We start from the raw sequence: 15,327 nt of genomic DNA, 5'->3' as shown, positions 1-15,327 counted from the left end.
AGTAGTGCAGCCACATGGCGCGTATGCACATTTTCTGTACTACGGCTGGCACCGGAATGGCTGTTGTTAGTTCAGTGAATAACAAGGCTGACTCGTTCGCCATCTGTAGTACTCCTGAAATTGTCTTGATAATGTGAAAAGGTACGCTGGATGAACAACCAGAAAAAATCAGTAAAGAAATGTAGAGAGATTGATTGCCAACGTGCGAAAGTCTGGGAGAGTGCCGGGTTCATTGCCTGTAGCTTCAGCTGCTCATGATGCGCCCGTGAATACCAGTAGACACTAACATGGTGGAGAGGGAGATTGTGGTGAATCGTGGTGCTACTACCTCGTGGCTATGTGTGTGGCAGATCTGCTGATTTCCTCTATACTACCAATGGCTTTTACACACATCCTAGAGTCTTCAGAGCTTGTTTTTCATCTCCAGAAACATGCACTCTCCAACTGTGAAGACCGTCCCTGCACCATCTTCAATAGTAGCTCGCAGCCAGACCTTTCTGCCCTCGGTTCGTTCCAATTTGGCAGTGCAGAGTATAACGCCAGGAGTAGGTACCGGTAAGCGGTAGGATGTATTCAGGTCTGTCATACGTCAATACCGAGGCATTCATGTTTCGAGTCTCGTATGACGTACACGCAGTGAAATAACTGGGCTGCACATGGGAGCCGCTGGGATTTTGTCGCTTCATCCTTTCTAGCTGAGCCGCTGTGTTGATCTGTAACAGAACACCAGAAACTTCGTCCAGTAGAGTTGCTGCCATCCCGCCGTGGATAATATTGGGATAGCCGTTTAGCCCTTCGCCGATCTCCACAAGGGTCACAATCTTTTGGTAAGGCCAGTGGTCATCTACAGCCTGAGCCGGACGCAAGGTCAGGCATGTTCGCATTGTTCGATCTGTGGAGAGCGTCTCTGCGAAAAAGGAGTCCTCTCCTGTTGGCTTCAGAACACGTGATGGCGTTTCTGCTATGGTCCATTCTGGACTGTTGATCAGGGACGCCGCCCAAGGTGTAGCAGAGAGCCGCATGATGGTTGCATCCCCCATATTAAACGATTATGTATAGCGAGAGACGTGCTGCTGTGTTGTTGCGATATCGACATGATGAAGGTATTAGGGTTGATTCAAGCCGAGGTGTACGTACCGGTACCTCTTACTGATACGGCCAGCCTCGGAGGTCCCTATCGATAACAGGACTTGGCCGTTGTGGTGTTCCCATCTCGTCACAGCCAACCCCAAATGCGTACCTTCACGACTATTCGAACCAACAAGTGATTTTTGATGGGACACAAGCCATATTTTCCATACTAGTGATCCTCATGGTCGTCTCACATTCCACCCTGACAGACCTACGCAGCAGGTTGACGCTCAACGTCCACAAACTTGAGCAGTTGAATGGTAACGACATTTGCTTCAAACTCCATGTTGTCAGCACAACTATGTAGAAATCTATCATCTCTTCAATACGAGAAAGGAGCAATCTCATTAGGATATTCTCAAATGTCGCGTCTCTCACATGCGAGTCTCCGATCCCCAGAATGAAAGACGTCACTTATACGCGCTAGACTACACCTCAAAGACACGCGAGTCGCAGCATCTAACCCACAAGTAGAGCTGCCATGCTGCAAATGATGTATCACTACCGAATATGATCGGGTCATAAAGTGCCATTACCCCCGATTCTGCATCACTGTCCCCACCTCTTGAATCTTCCTCACCCTTACTTCTATACATACGCAACATAGAGTCTCACATTTCTACATTCAACATTAAACTCATTGCATACCTCCAACCTTCAACCCGAAACCCCCAAACCCCCAATCCACAATGTCTCCAAAACCTCATTCCCAAAAAGTCCGCGGAACCCTAGACAATCCAAAAACCAAAGAAGCCATCGACTCGCCCAAACCAACCCCAAACCTCGGCGACCCCACCAGTCTCAAGTCCGCAAACAACGACAGCATCGACCTTCCCCCCAACGACTCTGCTCCTCCCGCCGGCGAAGGTAACGATTCGAACTCCAATTCCGCGCCCACGGTGTCAGACCCATATCGCAAGGACACTTATGCCGGCGGTGGGGATAAGCGTGCAAAAGGCAATGGCAGGGAGCATGGTAAACAGAGCAAGGAACAGCTCCCACATTCCAAAAAAGTAAGAGGGACGTTAGCAAATACAGATGGCAAGACTGTGAACCGGACGCAATTGGGTGATCCGGCGAGTTTGAAGGCTGAGACTAGTGCTACGAGGATGGAACATGGTGTTGAGAGGGAGGGGTTGGAGAAGAGTAAGCTGTAGGTGGTATAGGCAGTGGGATGGCAAAAAACTTGAGAACCAAGAAGGAAGAAATGTGTAGGTATATATATATACGTATACTCGCCCTAATGTATTTCGTCTCATGCCATATGTGTACCACTAGAGATGGTTCTGAAGCACCATTACCATGCGAATCCACCCTCCACGATCTCAACACGTATCCGCAAACATAAAAATAAACATCAACAGAAATGTAAACGGGCCAAAAGAAAAACAGAAGAAGGAAAGAAAAGGAAAAACAAAAAACTTCCACAGAGAGAAAAATGTAACTTTTTCCAGCTAATTTCTCCAAAAACGCAAAATGCAAACACTTTGGCGCAGTCCCCCTAGGCTTCTCCCAACTCCAATTTCAATCAAATCACATGCCCGAGTCAGCCTCGACTTCATCCTCTTCTTCTATGCCTTTCCCTCAGCCCCATCCTCGCCCTCAACTTCAACAACACTTCCACCTAATCCCCCCCCCGCCTTCTCCCCGAAAAGAAAAAACAGAATAAGTATGTATAGAAAAACCACGCACTCTCAAACTCAAGCTCTCCCGAAAACCGACAAAAACATTACAACTATGAACAAGGCCGTCTTCGAAAGCATGTATGCACGAGACAAGAGTATCATAGCGCCTGAAACGGTAGCGGCGCGGCACATGACATCCCGTCAAGTCACGTCACGGGTCATAAAAGGAGGTGACTGACCGATGCGATCAAGGCAAACCCTCAATGCCCTGAGCAAGCCGCTCCTCCATAGCCTTGATAAGCACCGGGGGCACCGACTCGTCCGTCGCACGAATAGTAAGGCGGAACATCTGCGAGGCTATTAGTCCTTTACTGCTCTACTGCATAACAAGTATGTGAGAGGAGAGTAAGGGAGGGAATACATACCCGAGTATCAAAGTTTGGTTCCAGCCTCATCAAGCAACCAAACTTGCCTTCGCTCGAATGCAGCACCGTAGCACCCACGACGTTCTTGGCGTTGGGATCCACACCATTTACAATGCCCCACTTGAAGCCCTTGACCACCTTTTGCACAAATTCAGAGTTCATGGTGCGATTCTTGTTCACGAGGCCAAAGATGCTTTGGGCTTCGCGGGGTGCACCGCCAATCTGCTTCCATCGCTTGAAGAAGGCTTCGGAGCTCAGGTCCGCACCCTCCATGTACTTGTGTAGGAGAACGGGAAGTTGAAGGGTGAGACCCTGTAAAGCACCGGCGAGATATGAAATGCGTATCGTCGGTGGGTCTTTAAAGACATTCTTGCATTCGAACATGATTGTTTGCTGAGTTTGACCATCAGGTGCAATAGAGGTATCGGGCAGTCCTTTGACGTCTGTTTTGAGATTGTCCGATGATCTGTTGTCGAGAGTGGTGGTGAATGAGCCGATGGGCAATGATGATTTGTTGGTGAAGTAGAAGATGAGTGCACCCAGTTGGCCTCTGTATTCCGTCCGTAGGCCGACTTGTATCTGCTGGTCTTCGTAGAGTACACCCTCGCCCCGTAGAAGCAGACGGATATACCCAGGTTCCCAGTCTGGACTCAAGTGAGCAGCGCTTGCGAGGTTCGGGGCCTTGGCCACCTGGCTCGCGTCGATGTTCAAATCTAGTCCCTCAAGGTCACTAGAAAGTGAGTTGACGCCGTTCGTTCCATTCGCTGCTACAGCCCTGGCATCCTTTGGTGCTGGCTCCGTGAAGCTTCTCTTGACACCCGCGGAAGTATTCGATCGAGCAAGACCAAATTCTTTGAGATCAGCATTCGCGTCCTTGCCACCCACTACCCATGTCCGCTTATCACTGGTCGTAGCATGTTTCTGGTGTAGTCGTGAAAGTAACGCCGATGTTCGTTCAGGGTACGGTGGCATCTCGTCGCATACAGTTCGTAGTAGATCGTCCGTTGGCATCGTGGCGAGCGTCAAGTACTCGCAAGCTCTTTGTTGGAGTTCGGAATCGAGCGAAACGCTATAGGCGCGGAATGCTTGAAGAAGCTGCGGTTTGATCTCAGGGAACAGGTTGACGTATTTGACGTAACATGACAACAGGATCCCCCGCGTACTTGATGAACATCCTCGCATCTTTGCGCTAAGTGCCAAAAATTGTTCAATGGGACTGCAACCCTTGCTGTCCGCAATCAAATGGCCGAACTCTCCGAGAAGGTATCCTCCAATCTTAACTAGGGTCTCATGGCAGTCCGCCTTGATGTACTGAAGAATCGTTTGCGCGGCGTAGACCTGGAGTTCTTCGTTGTTGGTCACAATCTGGATAACTCTTTGCCAAACTTCGTCGCTGACATGATCTCCCGCCATTGCAATCAGCCGTAGTGATATGTCGACATACCACTGGACATCGGTGGCATACTTCTCAGTAAGGATGGCAATCTTCAACACCATCTCTTCTCGTATCGCGTAATCTGCGGACTGAAGGTATCGCAGAAGTTCGTTGACAATCGCCTGGGCATTGGTAGGATCACACATGCTGTAGAGCAAGTCTAAGCCTTGCCTCCGCACACTAATGTCCCTGTCTCTTAGCGATCCGATGATGATGGCTTGATGCTTCTTGATTGGATCTAGCGTTTCTGATCGTGCGGCCAAATGTGTCATGGCTTCGAGTCCTAAGTACCGCACGTTGGTTTCCCTAGAGGCGATGAATTTGCCGAGGCGTTGCGATATTTGTACCATTAGGTCTTGTTCGGTGTCTAGGTGGATGACAAGGTTGATGGCCTCGAAGAGTACAGCATTCTGCGCATTATTCTGTTGTACGTTTTTTGGCATTTCCAGGGCCGAGTCCATGATCTTTTGCAACGACTCGCGGATGAGGTTGCGAATGTGCGAGTCCTCTGCTTTTGTTAGTGAAGTCCATCAAATACTATAGATAGGTACTCGCCTGGAGGAGGATAGTACTGCAGCAACTTGAGTAGCTTGACCAGGATCCATGGACAGGGTACTTTGTAGTAGTAGTAGCCTTCTGCGCATTCGTTGTCTATCACGATTCGCTTGAGCCTGCTCGCAGCCTTGACGTAGCTTCCCTTGTATTGCTCCGCATTATCCTGGACCAGAGCTGTGATTAAAGATGTAACAGACAGCGCAACACCCATGTCAGGATCATCCATGAGCGATATTATCCGCTCAGCCCATTCGTTCTGCACAATGCTAGGGTGCTTTCGATAGAGTCGGAGAAGCGTCAAGGCCGCCTTCTTCTTCACGAATGCTTTTGATGCCCTGTCTCAAGTCAGCACACGCAATGAGACTTGGATATCATGAAGCACATACGGTGATATGAGGAGCCTATGGACTTCTGCACTCAGCGACTCTCCTAGCTCCTTGCCGCCCACGTTGGCAATCGCATGCAGGGCCAGACAGTTGTTGAGCTCATTGTGATCCAGCAAGTCTTTCCTGATGCTGTTAACTACCAGGTGTATCAGTTCGTGCTCTTCGTGCAAGAACAAAGTGACGGCCAGGTATCCGATCTGCTTTTCCGAGTACTTCATGGCCGAGATGAGATTGACAGCCTCGAGATGGCCAAAGTCGACGTTCCAGCCGAGAATATAGATGTACAGCAGCTTGCACACGTATTTCTTCTTCTGGTAGCCGTTCAGGCCGCCATCTCTGAACTTCTGCCGGATGTTTGCCAATTCCTTGTTGATCCGCTTCTCTTCTAGTTCCCGCGCGCGAGCATTGCGGAGGTCGGCGATGAAGGACACCAGCCCTCGCATGGTAGGCACATTGCCTGACTGGTCGCGGCCAAACAGCCCTCCACCCTTGGACGCCATTTTGGCGGTGACCGAGGCAGCCATGGTGGAGGTGGAGGAGGGAACGGTAGACGGGCGGTTCCCGCCTGGAAGGTAGCCAGACAACGCGGCGGTGTTCCGGGCCTATGTGGTGTTGTACGGTAGGCTTTCGAGGGAAGGGCAGGGGCCCGGGGGGGTTACCGCTGTGCTCGTAGGTGGGCTGCTGTCGAGTGAATGCGGAGTAAGAGGAAGCGGAGGAGGATAAGGAGCGCGCTGAAAGGGGAGGCCGTTTGCAAAGTCACTAAAGCGATCATCAAGCTGTTGCAGCGCAAGAAAGCAAATTGGACAAGACAATGACGGCCAGCATGCTGCACAGTGCAAGTGACGGCTGATATGCGGCGGTCTGTTGCTGCTCCACGCGCGAAGAGGATGCCGCGGAATCGCAGTCGGGGCTTCTAGAGTACACAATGCCGCCAGCCGAGTCTTGGCCTGCGTCTGCCTCTAAACTCCATCTGGACTTGGCTCCCCTAGGTACCGTACTCTGCTCGAAGAACGTGCTTGTATCATATTACAATCATCAATAGCTGGCCGCATATATAGTAAACCTTGCCGTAGGACTGGTCGAATGCCGTTGCACATCTCAATTAGCTCTCCGTTTTGCAAAACTTAGTTACCAACTTCACCCCCCCCCCTAAACAGTCCTACACTCCTTAAATCTTCAACATCAACCCAGTGGAGCAGCAAGCGGGTCACATTTACATAGCAGAAACAAAGATACACTTGAAATACAAATCAATCATCTCTGTGTGTAATTGACCGACTCATAACGAAAAAACCCCTCCCCCCAAGTCAATCATCCAAATTAAACCCCAGACAGGCCACCCATCCTCCCTTCCCAGCAACGCCGAAAACACCCACATCATGCATGTATGCTCGACTAACATTTCTCAATATCGAACGAGGCATTTATTTCTTAGTCGTGAAGTCCGTCTCCAAGTTGCTCGATCCATTGTTCTCGCTGCGGCTGCACGTGCATGCATCTATTCCCAGCGATTAGCCGTAATCCCATCGCATCCTCATACACACAATCTACAACATACCTGAAGCTCGCTTTCCGCAAGCGCACGCAGAGGATGGGAGTTTGTTCTCAATGGCGGCCTTGTCGCAGGCTGGTTTCCAAGTTAGTATGATGGTACTGGCTACGTCACACCTCTGGTGGTATACCACATGTATGTGAAGAATTGATGGAGCAGGTTTGAGGGAGTAGAAGGAGAACTTACTGCATTGAAGAGCAGGCTGCCTTCCACAAGAGCAAGTTGCCTCCTTTGCGCACACGCACTCGCCGTTGTTACGTCCGCAGCAGACCATTGTTGATGCTTGTAGAATTGGGGTGAAAGGTGCGGGTGGGTGAATATACAAATGGATCGCTATCGAAGATGTATTTTGACAGTAGAGTTGAAGATGAGTGTGTGCTTTTGTGATGATTCAGAATTTCAAAAAGAGCTCCCAGGCACGTCTTTATATACACTCGTCTCTCACCTGTTCCAGTCGCAACGATGTAGCTCGATGGGAAGTAGTGCGACTATTCCTGGCCAATCAGAGCGCGCTTGATTACGGTCGCTGCTCGAAGACGAGGCTGACCGCGCCACTTGCTGACTGCGAGATATTCAGATGGCTGTTATTTGTTGGAGATGCAAGGGAATTATCAGATTGATTGTTTGAATTATTTGGGCTTGGTTCATGGGACGATCCTGGTGTCGAAATTGCTAGAGGAGACGTGACTACTTCCGGTAGTGTGGAAAATGAGGGCAAGCGGAACTCAAGAATACGAAAAACGTCGAGGCTAGCTTTGTTGCTAGGATTACATCATTCTATGTATGCACCCGTGCATTTCATTCCCATTAAATAGTCCTGTTCATCTTGCTTTGCATCTAGTCGCGTGGACTCAGGAAAGTCTACACCATGAGTCGACCCAACTCCTCCTGAAGAGATACAATCTGGCTCTTGAGTGTTGCATCCATATCCGTAGACTACATCCGTTAGCTCCTATGGGGCGAAACGGGGCCTAGATCACTTACCACATTATTTTGTAGTGCCTGTAAGAGCACAATCGCATTTTGGTAGTCCCTTCCACCAGTCGACCCTTGCTGCTCGATTCCCCCATCTTTGCCATTAGCAAAATCCTTGATAGCATTCAGTAGGCCTTCATCGTCCTTGAACTCCTCAATCACACGGCTCGCGCCCTCTGGAAGTTGTGCCATCAGACCAAGACCGAGCAAACCCTCAGACCGAGCATCGGCGTAGAATCGTTGTCGGACAAGACGAGCGACTGGCCGTGCGATCTTGGAGATCTTGAAAATCTCATGTCGGACTGAATCGACATCTTTTTCTGCATTTGGTCGCCCAAGATACCGAACTATTGCGACTATTGTGCGACCCAGCTCGATCATGGGATTCTTCATGGTAGTGCTGGGTAGTGGCTTGGATGGAGTAAGCGCTTGTTCTACGATATGGGAGAGGACTGTCGTTTGGGGCGAATCTTGACTACTCTGAGCATGCGAATCCACTTTAGCTCTTTCGTATATGACCTTCTCGATGTTGTGGAAATTGTTTGTGACAAGCTTACAGAGCATTGCCGCTGCTTCTCCGCGTACAGAGGGGTCATCCAGTGTGAGCATGCGACAGCACGCCTGTATTAGTCCTGCGTCCGCAAGTACAACTCTGTTAGCTTCCGGGAAGGTGAGATGTCTCATGAAGCCCGCGGCGGCGTAAAGAAGTGCGGATTTGGCAGTTTCACCGTATTGCAGGATCGCGATCAATGCAATGTGCAGTTCCATAATCTGCACCATATCAGTGCAGACTTCATCTGACATGCCAAGATTGCCGAGAATGACGCAGGAGCACACTGTTGATGGGGCTGCTTTATCCCACGGTGACCGTAGCTGAGCCTCGACTCTTTCAATCACAGGCGTTCGAATGCTGAAGTTTTGCGCGAACGCATCTGTAGAGGAGACTGCAGAGATGGTACCAATCAACTGTGCCAGTAGAATCACTTTGGTATCCTCTGTCCCAGTATGATCAGTGTCTTTGGTGATACCCAGCTCCTGAAAAACTGCATGTATTTCCTCGGGAGTGAGTCGTGCCTCAAAATCCAGCAGGAGAACAACAAGGTCGTCCAGAAGTTTTGGACTTGCGACTTTCTGCTGGAAGTCTGGATCTTGTAAGTAGTGCACTAGGATCGCAGCATATTCTTCATAGTGATCAGGATTATATGTGAGAGCAACTTTCAAAAGACTTGTAAAGGCTTCAAGTGACGTATCATCCTTGAGCTGATTCGCAGTCAGATTGCCAGTACTCCAGGTAACTAGATCGGTTGCATAATCGACAGCCGCTTCCGGTATCTGCTCCGCGGCCAGCAATCTAGAAATTGTTGCATCAAGTCTCAGCATTGCTGCAGCTGCTTTAGCAGGTTCTGGTTCGGTCAGTGATTGTACTCCATATCGGTGATGATTGAAGAGCTTTACCGAAGTCATTGCACAAGTTGAACAGGACTGCCAAGGCAGTTATACACAAAGCACTTGATGAGAGGCAGTCGATCATCTGTTGCATGTTCCTTACAGCAAGCTCTCGGTTCGTATCTAGGCGATCATCAGGACTATGTCTATGCCAAGGGAATTTGTGGTTTGGATAGCATACCATTGTCTGCAACCGAATTGCCTATCACCCGGAGGTACTGCTTCGATAGACTCTTTTGGGGCTCTGTTGCGGAAAGCTGTTGCAGGACGAAGTCAAGAATACCAGTCTCTCGATATGGAGCCTGCCATTCCTCTGTACATTATTAGCGCAAGGTGAGATCCATAGGAACTGGGTTCGTACTTTGCTTTCCCACACTTGTCGCGAAGAGGTCTAAAAAGTTCTGAGCGGACTCAAGATTCCCGGATGCAATTGAAGCCTCAAGCTTCTGAAGAGCAGCTCTCAATGCGGCATTGTGACTGGGCTCGGGCGTTTTGTCTACAAGGATCTCCAACAGCTCCGAATAGAACGTTAATTCTGCATCCGATAGTGCTTGCATCTTTGAGTTTTAAGAAAGAGTCCAAGACACAGGAAAATGTTGAGACTGTGCCTGTTTTTATCGCGCCATGACGTTTGGCGAGGTTCGTGTGAGAATCCAATGAATCAAAGCGACGGCAGTTGGCGTCAAGTCGCAGCCTGATCGTATGGGTAACGAAAACTTCTAAATCCTCGTCAAATCTTCTCAGACACGTCTAAAGTAAGTTACTTGCCCTGTTGTTCGTTGTTCGCTGGCTGAAGTATCGCTCCACAAATGCTCACGGGCCGGCCAGCCTTGCCGCATTCGGCACTGGCTGAACCCCTGGAAAGCGATCCCTTGGCGACAATGGAGCGATCTGGCACCGAACATTCAACACCACGACAAGTCCAGATAGACTTGGAGCTCGCACGTTACACCGACCGCATAGCCTCATTCGAAGCCCTCCAAAAACCCAGTATTCCGCCAAGATGACGCGGGCCCAACAAACCATCAGCATTGCTATGCTGCTCACCTCCGTGAGCCTACCCCTTGATCGAACATCCTGTACGGCGCATGCTAATTGACTGTAGCTGTACCTCGCCGTATTCATGGAGGTTGTCGCCTTCCCCGAGAAAGTCCAAAAGGAAATCGTTCCTGTCGTACGTTAATGTTCCGCCCACCATAATTCATGGCGTATTCTAACAGATCCGCTAGCTACCATTCTGGGCTCTTGTTTCATTCGGTGCCTACCTTCTCTTCAAGCTCGGTTGGGGAGTTTTTACTTTCAACGATGTCCCGGAAGCGCACAAGGAGCTGATGCAGCAAATACACGAAGCAAGGATCGACCTTAAGGCTAAGGGTGTGGATGTTGGTGAGGACTAAGGGAGATGGGAAATCGTGCGGCATTACGTGGGCTATGGACGGGGCGTTGAAATAATAGGAAGAGTTTATATATGCATAATCGCTCATGCGAATGGGGATTTGGTATATGTAAAGACTCGCTGTTCAGCTTAAACTGCGCGCAATACACTAATCAAGCAGCATCGATTGCCTCCTGCTTGTGCATCTGCTTCAGCTTCTTCTCCGTCTTCATGAATTCCCTTATTCCAACCGGTATATCATCAAACAGCTTGTCTTGGTCCACATCTACATTCCAGTTTGTCTCGCTGCCCCCGCCGTCATCGTCCATACTGACAGCCACATGGCTTGGCGTATCTTGTCCGGTAACCATGGTGCCACTGCCCTTTTCCTGCTCTCTTTGTGCTTGCATTGCCCGCCTCGCCTGAGCGCTCTTCTCCGCCCACTCTTCCATTTCGTCTCGGTACATATCCCAAACGCAATTCACACAGCCAGACATGCAACAGTTGTCCGGCTCCTCCGGTTTGGGTGGAACGAGCACCCCTGCAACGTTTCGTGATGCACTTTCGATCTCTTGTCTTCGTTCTGCGAGGGCTTTCTTGGAGCCAAAGATGATGGCCGCCTTTTCGAGGGTTTGTTCCTTCTGCGACTTGGGTGGCTCTTCGGCAGGCTGTGGCACGGGCGCAGTGCGAGTCAATGGCTGAACCTGTGAGCGTGGCTTCTTCAGTAGTTCTGCGCTCTGTTAGTAAGTATAGCCTTTTCGTATACTGAGTGAGACTGCTAGGTAAGCGGACCTGCGTAGAATCCCGTTATAGGCCGGGCTTGCTCGCCTTCCGGCGCAATGTATCCTTTGGAGCGTCTCTGTATCCGGTCGCTATTCTGCAGTCCTACTCTTTGCCATCTCGCTCGTGTGACTCCGCTGCTTTGACACATCCTACAGGCATTGACCAGCGGCCGTGTGAAAACAACAAGCAGCTCCATGGCAGATATTTTGCGCTAGCACTGCTTGCGCCTTGAGAGATCTTATAACATTGGAGAGTGTTGCTCCGTCATATAAATGCTACGGACGTGGTGGAGGAGAGTGCTAACATGCATGAAAACCCCAGGAAGACGTCATTTTGCGTATGTCCGAGGGTCGGCACAAATCACAGCGAACGCCGACGGGGTCAACAACACGCGCCCGACGCGTCAACATTCACGGCTTCGGAGCACACCCCACCCCCCGGCTATCGTTACGACGGAAATCCATATACTGCAACATATGACCACTTGCGGAACTGGGTAAATTACCTATGCGAAGAACAACATAGCTCATTATAACTCTCAATGGACGAGCCCGCACGCAAGCGCCGAAGAACCGATTCACCAGAGGAGCACGGTAGGCAATCAAGCCCTCTGAAAAAGCCCCCGCAACGGCCATCATTCGCATCGCCTACGAAAGCTAGCCTTGCGCGCAATTATCCCGACTTGTTGCGTGCTGCATCTGCTGCATCGCCAGGACCGCGAGCAAACGGCCGTAGCAGTTATGTACAGGCGCGAGATCAGCAGGCGCGTCAACCGATTCTCGAGGAGACGGAAGATAGGAACGCAATTTTTCGCGCAAGAAGGACGCTGAAAAGGAGTCCAGTCCCTAGGATTGCACAAGACGAAGACGGTTCCGAGTTGCCTGCGACATCATCAGTAGCAGATACTGAGGAGCAAGACGATTCTCGTCAAGGTTTACCATATTCTTCACCCAGCAGAAGGCCACACCGCGTCAGAGAGCCAGTTACGCAGTCGCCTCTCAAAAATAAAGCTCCTTTAGTCAAGGAAAATAGCCTTACACGAGCAGTTGCAGACAATCCAGCGGGTAAAGACCGTGCCCCAGATCCGACACAAACAAGAGACTCTCCTGATCCAGAGTTAGAGAAGAAAAAACAAGAAAGGGCACGGCTGCAACGCGAGATTGAGCACTTGAATTCACAAGTGTCTAGATGCGCGCAAGAGATCGTCAAAGAGCAGCAGCGAGCGCCGCAGGAATCCATGCCTGCCTCAGAACGGAACAATTTAGTGTAAGTAGAAGAATTCGATTGTATCGACATCGTACTGACTATGTAGAAACTTCATCACCGAAATTAGTGGTATTGATGCTGAACAGAACCAACCAACCCCTGTGTCAAGTTTGTTGTGCTCTTTTCTACCCTTCTCCGCACTATCGGTCCCTCGACCACGCGTGAAGGAGCCCGAAAACCCTATTCCCTCACATCGACCTGTGGAAGTGGCCGATCCCATGCCCTACCTACAAATGTTCACCTCCATGCAATTCTCCACAGAGATAAGCCTTCCACGCGGCAAGGTCTCTCTGTCCTCCAATCGAGTGCATCAGAAGCACACAATCGACATCGTTGGGCCACAGAGGCTTTTGACAGCGCAAGTATCTATTCTTCTCGATGCACTAGCGAACGCAATAATCGACCTACGCATCCTACGTCTCTCGTCATGGGCCGAACGCGAGTTGGGCACACACATCCGGGAAAAAGCAGAGGACCAGGACCTTGGAACCATATGCTGGGCTATAGAATCGTACTGGGAGTTGGCGAAGAAACGTGCCCAGTACTGGCAGAGGTGCGAGACAGCTTTCGCCCACCTTATCGCCGGACATGCGAGCGAGGACTCAGAGAACATTGCTCGACCAACAAGGCCGAAGCAGGTAATGCCGCGGAAAGATCTTAGCCGCCACTTAGGTCGCGATATCTTGGTCCTGCAGGACGAGCACGTTTTGCTAAAGCTTAAGTGGCGGATCGGCTTTGATTGGACTGGTGAGGCCGAGTCGGAGGTTATGGTTGAATCTGCCTTTCCTCGAGTTTGTAAGTTGATTATCACACATCTTTGTTACTTTGGCAGCTAATGACGAGTAGGGTCTGAGGCAGATATAGGTGATAGTCTCAAGAAAGTGCCAGAGACCTTTGCCTCGCTGCTCCGAACTAAAGGCGCATTTGAAGCGACCAGAATCATGGCAGCGCTCTTATTTGCTAAATGACTCTCGATAACTTGATTTCTTGTATAGCTGTCTTCGAGATACCCAAAGCGAACATGATGCATATTATTCAAGAATTATTTTCATAGGCTATGCATTACTGATTAATGTCTGGCTCGCGCCATCTATTTTCATTTCTTACATCTCCACAGTACCCCGATTCGACCTCCTACTTGCTGGCAGTACCATTGTTCATGCTAGGCCAGAACTCGCTCAACCACTCATATGGGTCCTCAGGGACATATTGGTTCAGGATCTCTCCCGTGAACTCGGTGATGCTATCGCGGGTAAGGTTGTACAGTGCGTACTTCTCGTCTGGTCCAGTGCCAACAGTGTATGGGACGGTTTGCACGTTGTTGCCAATTTCCTTGTCGACGTAACGTTTCATGTCTGCGACTTGGGAGTTCTTGATACGGTACTCGTCACCGTAGTTGGGGTTGATCTGGGATGTGTGTCAGAGGTAGGTATTGGAGCGGAGAAGGTGGGCGAGAGAGATTGAGATTGGAACGTACTATGCCCATCCTGGTACCATTGATGGCGATGACGTTTTGGATGGTGACATTGCGCTTGGCTTGGTTCAAGCAGTTACCACAGGACTGGTAGAAAGTTCCAAAGGTCTCGGCGTAGAACCCGGTGATATTGAGCTTGCCTCCAAGCTGCGATTCATGGTCAGATCAGAGCTCAACGTACGCAAGGCCAAATAACCCCTGCGCTTGTCACAATTACTCACAGAGTTGTCCTGGAAGATCTTGTCCGTCGCACTACGGGCTCCACCACCGATGACGCGAAGCTGAGTGTTCAAACCCTTGCTAGTAAGGGCATCTTCGCAAACATCCTCCCACCATACTACAATCGTAGATCAGTACAAAGGCACTACGCCGTCCAAGTATATCAGGCTCAAAACATACCGTTCTCAACCCACGCATCACCAAGCGCATGGATACCCTCCGCCTGATTCTTTCCAATAATCACATTCCTGATCGTCGACCCGGGAAGCAAGTTGAACACCGCATCTGCATCGGTACCTTCGGCCTGCTCGTTGCAGCTGCCCTCTACGCGTTCATATCGCTTCATCTGGCCATCGAAGACCTCGCCGGGCTGGATGTAGCGTGTCTCGGTCAACACCACAGTTTCCTTGGGAACTGGGAATTGAGTGACGGGGAAGGGGAACCTGGGTGCTGGACGCGCGCCCAAGTCGCCTTGAGTGGAATCGGCACCGCCCTGAGGTCCATCACCTGTCTGGCGACGAACAGCCGCCGAGGCAGCGAGGGCAGGGAGAAGAGGCAGGACGACGGAAGCAGAGATCTTCATCTTGGGGCTAAGGGAATCTGGACTGAGGTATATGTACACTTGAAAGATGTCGACGACAACAAAGCAGGACGAATTGATCTCTGTCAACCAAATATCC

At 50.3% G+C, this 15,327-nt stretch overlaps 9 protein-coding genes across 9 annotated transcripts; 3 read left to right on the top strand and 6 right to left on the bottom strand.

Annotated features, from left to right (window-relative positions):
• Positions 1-470: 470 nt before the first annotated feature.
• Positions 471-1,040, bottom strand: IAQ61_002884 (uncharacterized protein; the record flags this gene model as incomplete). Its single annotated transcript, XM_066095735.1, has 1 exon — positions 471-1,040. The coding sequence occupies one exon, from the start codon at positions 1,038-1,040 to the stop codon at positions 471-473; it is 570 nt and encodes a 189-aa protein (XP_065954571.1).
• A 780-nt stretch (positions 1,041-1,820) lies between these two features.
• On the top strand, positions 1,821-2,288 carry IAQ61_002883 (uncharacterized protein; the record flags this gene model as incomplete). The annotated part of the gene is made up of 1 exon (XM_003843324.1): positions 1,821-2,288. One exon carries the CDS (start codon positions 1,821-1,823, stop codon positions 2,286-2,288), a length of 468 nt encoding a protein of 155 aa, XP_003843372.1.
• Positions 2,289-3,003: 715 nt separating this feature from the next.
• Positions 3,004-6,081, bottom strand: IAQ61_002882 (uncharacterized protein; the record flags this gene model as incomplete). The annotated part of the gene is made up of 4 exons (XM_066095734.1): positions 3,004-3,105; positions 3,182-5,124; positions 5,172-5,506; positions 5,558-6,081. 4 exons carry the CDS (start codon positions 6,079-6,081, stop codon positions 3,004-3,006), a joined length of 2,904 nt encoding a protein of 967 aa, XP_065954570.1.
• Positions 6,082-6,981: 900 nt separating this feature from the next.
• Positions 6,982-7,383, bottom strand: IAQ61_002881 (uncharacterized protein; the record flags this gene model as incomplete). The annotated part of the gene is made up of 3 exons (XM_003843326.1): positions 6,982-7,055; positions 7,116-7,184; positions 7,296-7,383. The coding sequence occupies 3 exons, from the start codon at positions 7,381-7,383 to the stop codon at positions 6,982-6,984; spliced, it is 231 nt and encodes a 76-aa protein (XP_003843374.1).
• A 587-nt stretch (positions 7,384-7,970) lies between these two features.
• Positions 7,971-10,087, bottom strand: IAQ61_002880 (uncharacterized protein; the record flags this gene model as incomplete). Its single annotated transcript, XM_066095733.1, has 5 exons — positions 7,971-8,045; positions 8,094-9,487; positions 9,540-9,653; positions 9,712-9,843; positions 9,892-10,087. 5 exons carry the CDS (start codon positions 10,085-10,087, stop codon positions 7,971-7,973), a joined length of 1,911 nt encoding a protein of 636 aa, XP_065954569.1.
• Positions 10,088-10,533: 446 nt separating this feature from the next.
• Positions 10,534-10,927, top strand: IAQ61_002879 (uncharacterized protein; the record flags this gene model as incomplete). Its single annotated transcript, XM_003843328.1, has 3 exons — positions 10,534-10,581; positions 10,636-10,704; positions 10,760-10,927. 3 exons carry the CDS (start codon positions 10,534-10,536, stop codon positions 10,925-10,927), a joined length of 285 nt encoding a protein of 94 aa, XP_003843376.1.
• A 151-nt stretch (positions 10,928-11,078) lies between these two features.
• On the bottom strand, positions 11,079-11,884 carry IAQ61_002878 (uncharacterized protein; the record flags this gene model as incomplete). Its single annotated transcript, XM_003843329.1, has 2 exons — positions 11,079-11,635; positions 11,698-11,884. 2 exons carry the CDS (start codon positions 11,882-11,884, stop codon positions 11,079-11,081), a joined length of 744 nt encoding a protein of 247 aa, XP_003843377.1.
• Positions 11,885-12,229: 345 nt separating this feature from the next.
• IAQ61_002877 (uncharacterized protein) lies at positions 12,230-13,922 on the top strand (the record flags this gene model as incomplete). The annotated part of the gene is made up of 3 exons (XM_003843330.1): positions 12,230-12,954; positions 13,001-13,749; positions 13,801-13,922. 3 exons carry the CDS (start codon positions 12,230-12,232, stop codon positions 13,920-13,922), a joined length of 1,596 nt encoding a protein of 531 aa, XP_003843378.1.
• A 166-nt stretch (positions 13,923-14,088) lies between these two features.
• On the bottom strand, positions 14,089-15,230 carry IAQ61_002876 (uncharacterized protein; the record flags this gene model as incomplete). The annotated part of the gene is made up of 4 exons (XM_066095732.1): positions 14,089-14,361; positions 14,432-14,575; positions 14,650-14,765; positions 14,828-15,230. 4 exons carry the CDS (start codon positions 15,228-15,230, stop codon positions 14,089-14,091), a joined length of 936 nt encoding a protein of 311 aa, XP_065954568.1.
• Positions 15,231-15,327: the final 97 nt, after the last annotated feature.

This window comes from Plenodomus lingam (genome assembly GCF_022343315.1).
Source record: "Plenodomus lingam strain CAN1 chromosome Unknown contig_14, whole genome shotgun sequence".
Classification (NCBI taxonomy): domain Eukaryota; kingdom Fungi; phylum Ascomycota; class Dothideomycetes; order Pleosporales; family Leptosphaeriaceae; genus Plenodomus; species Plenodomus lingam.
Note: the sequence above shows the minus strand (reverse complement) of the source record. Positions and strands in the feature narration are given on the sequence as shown.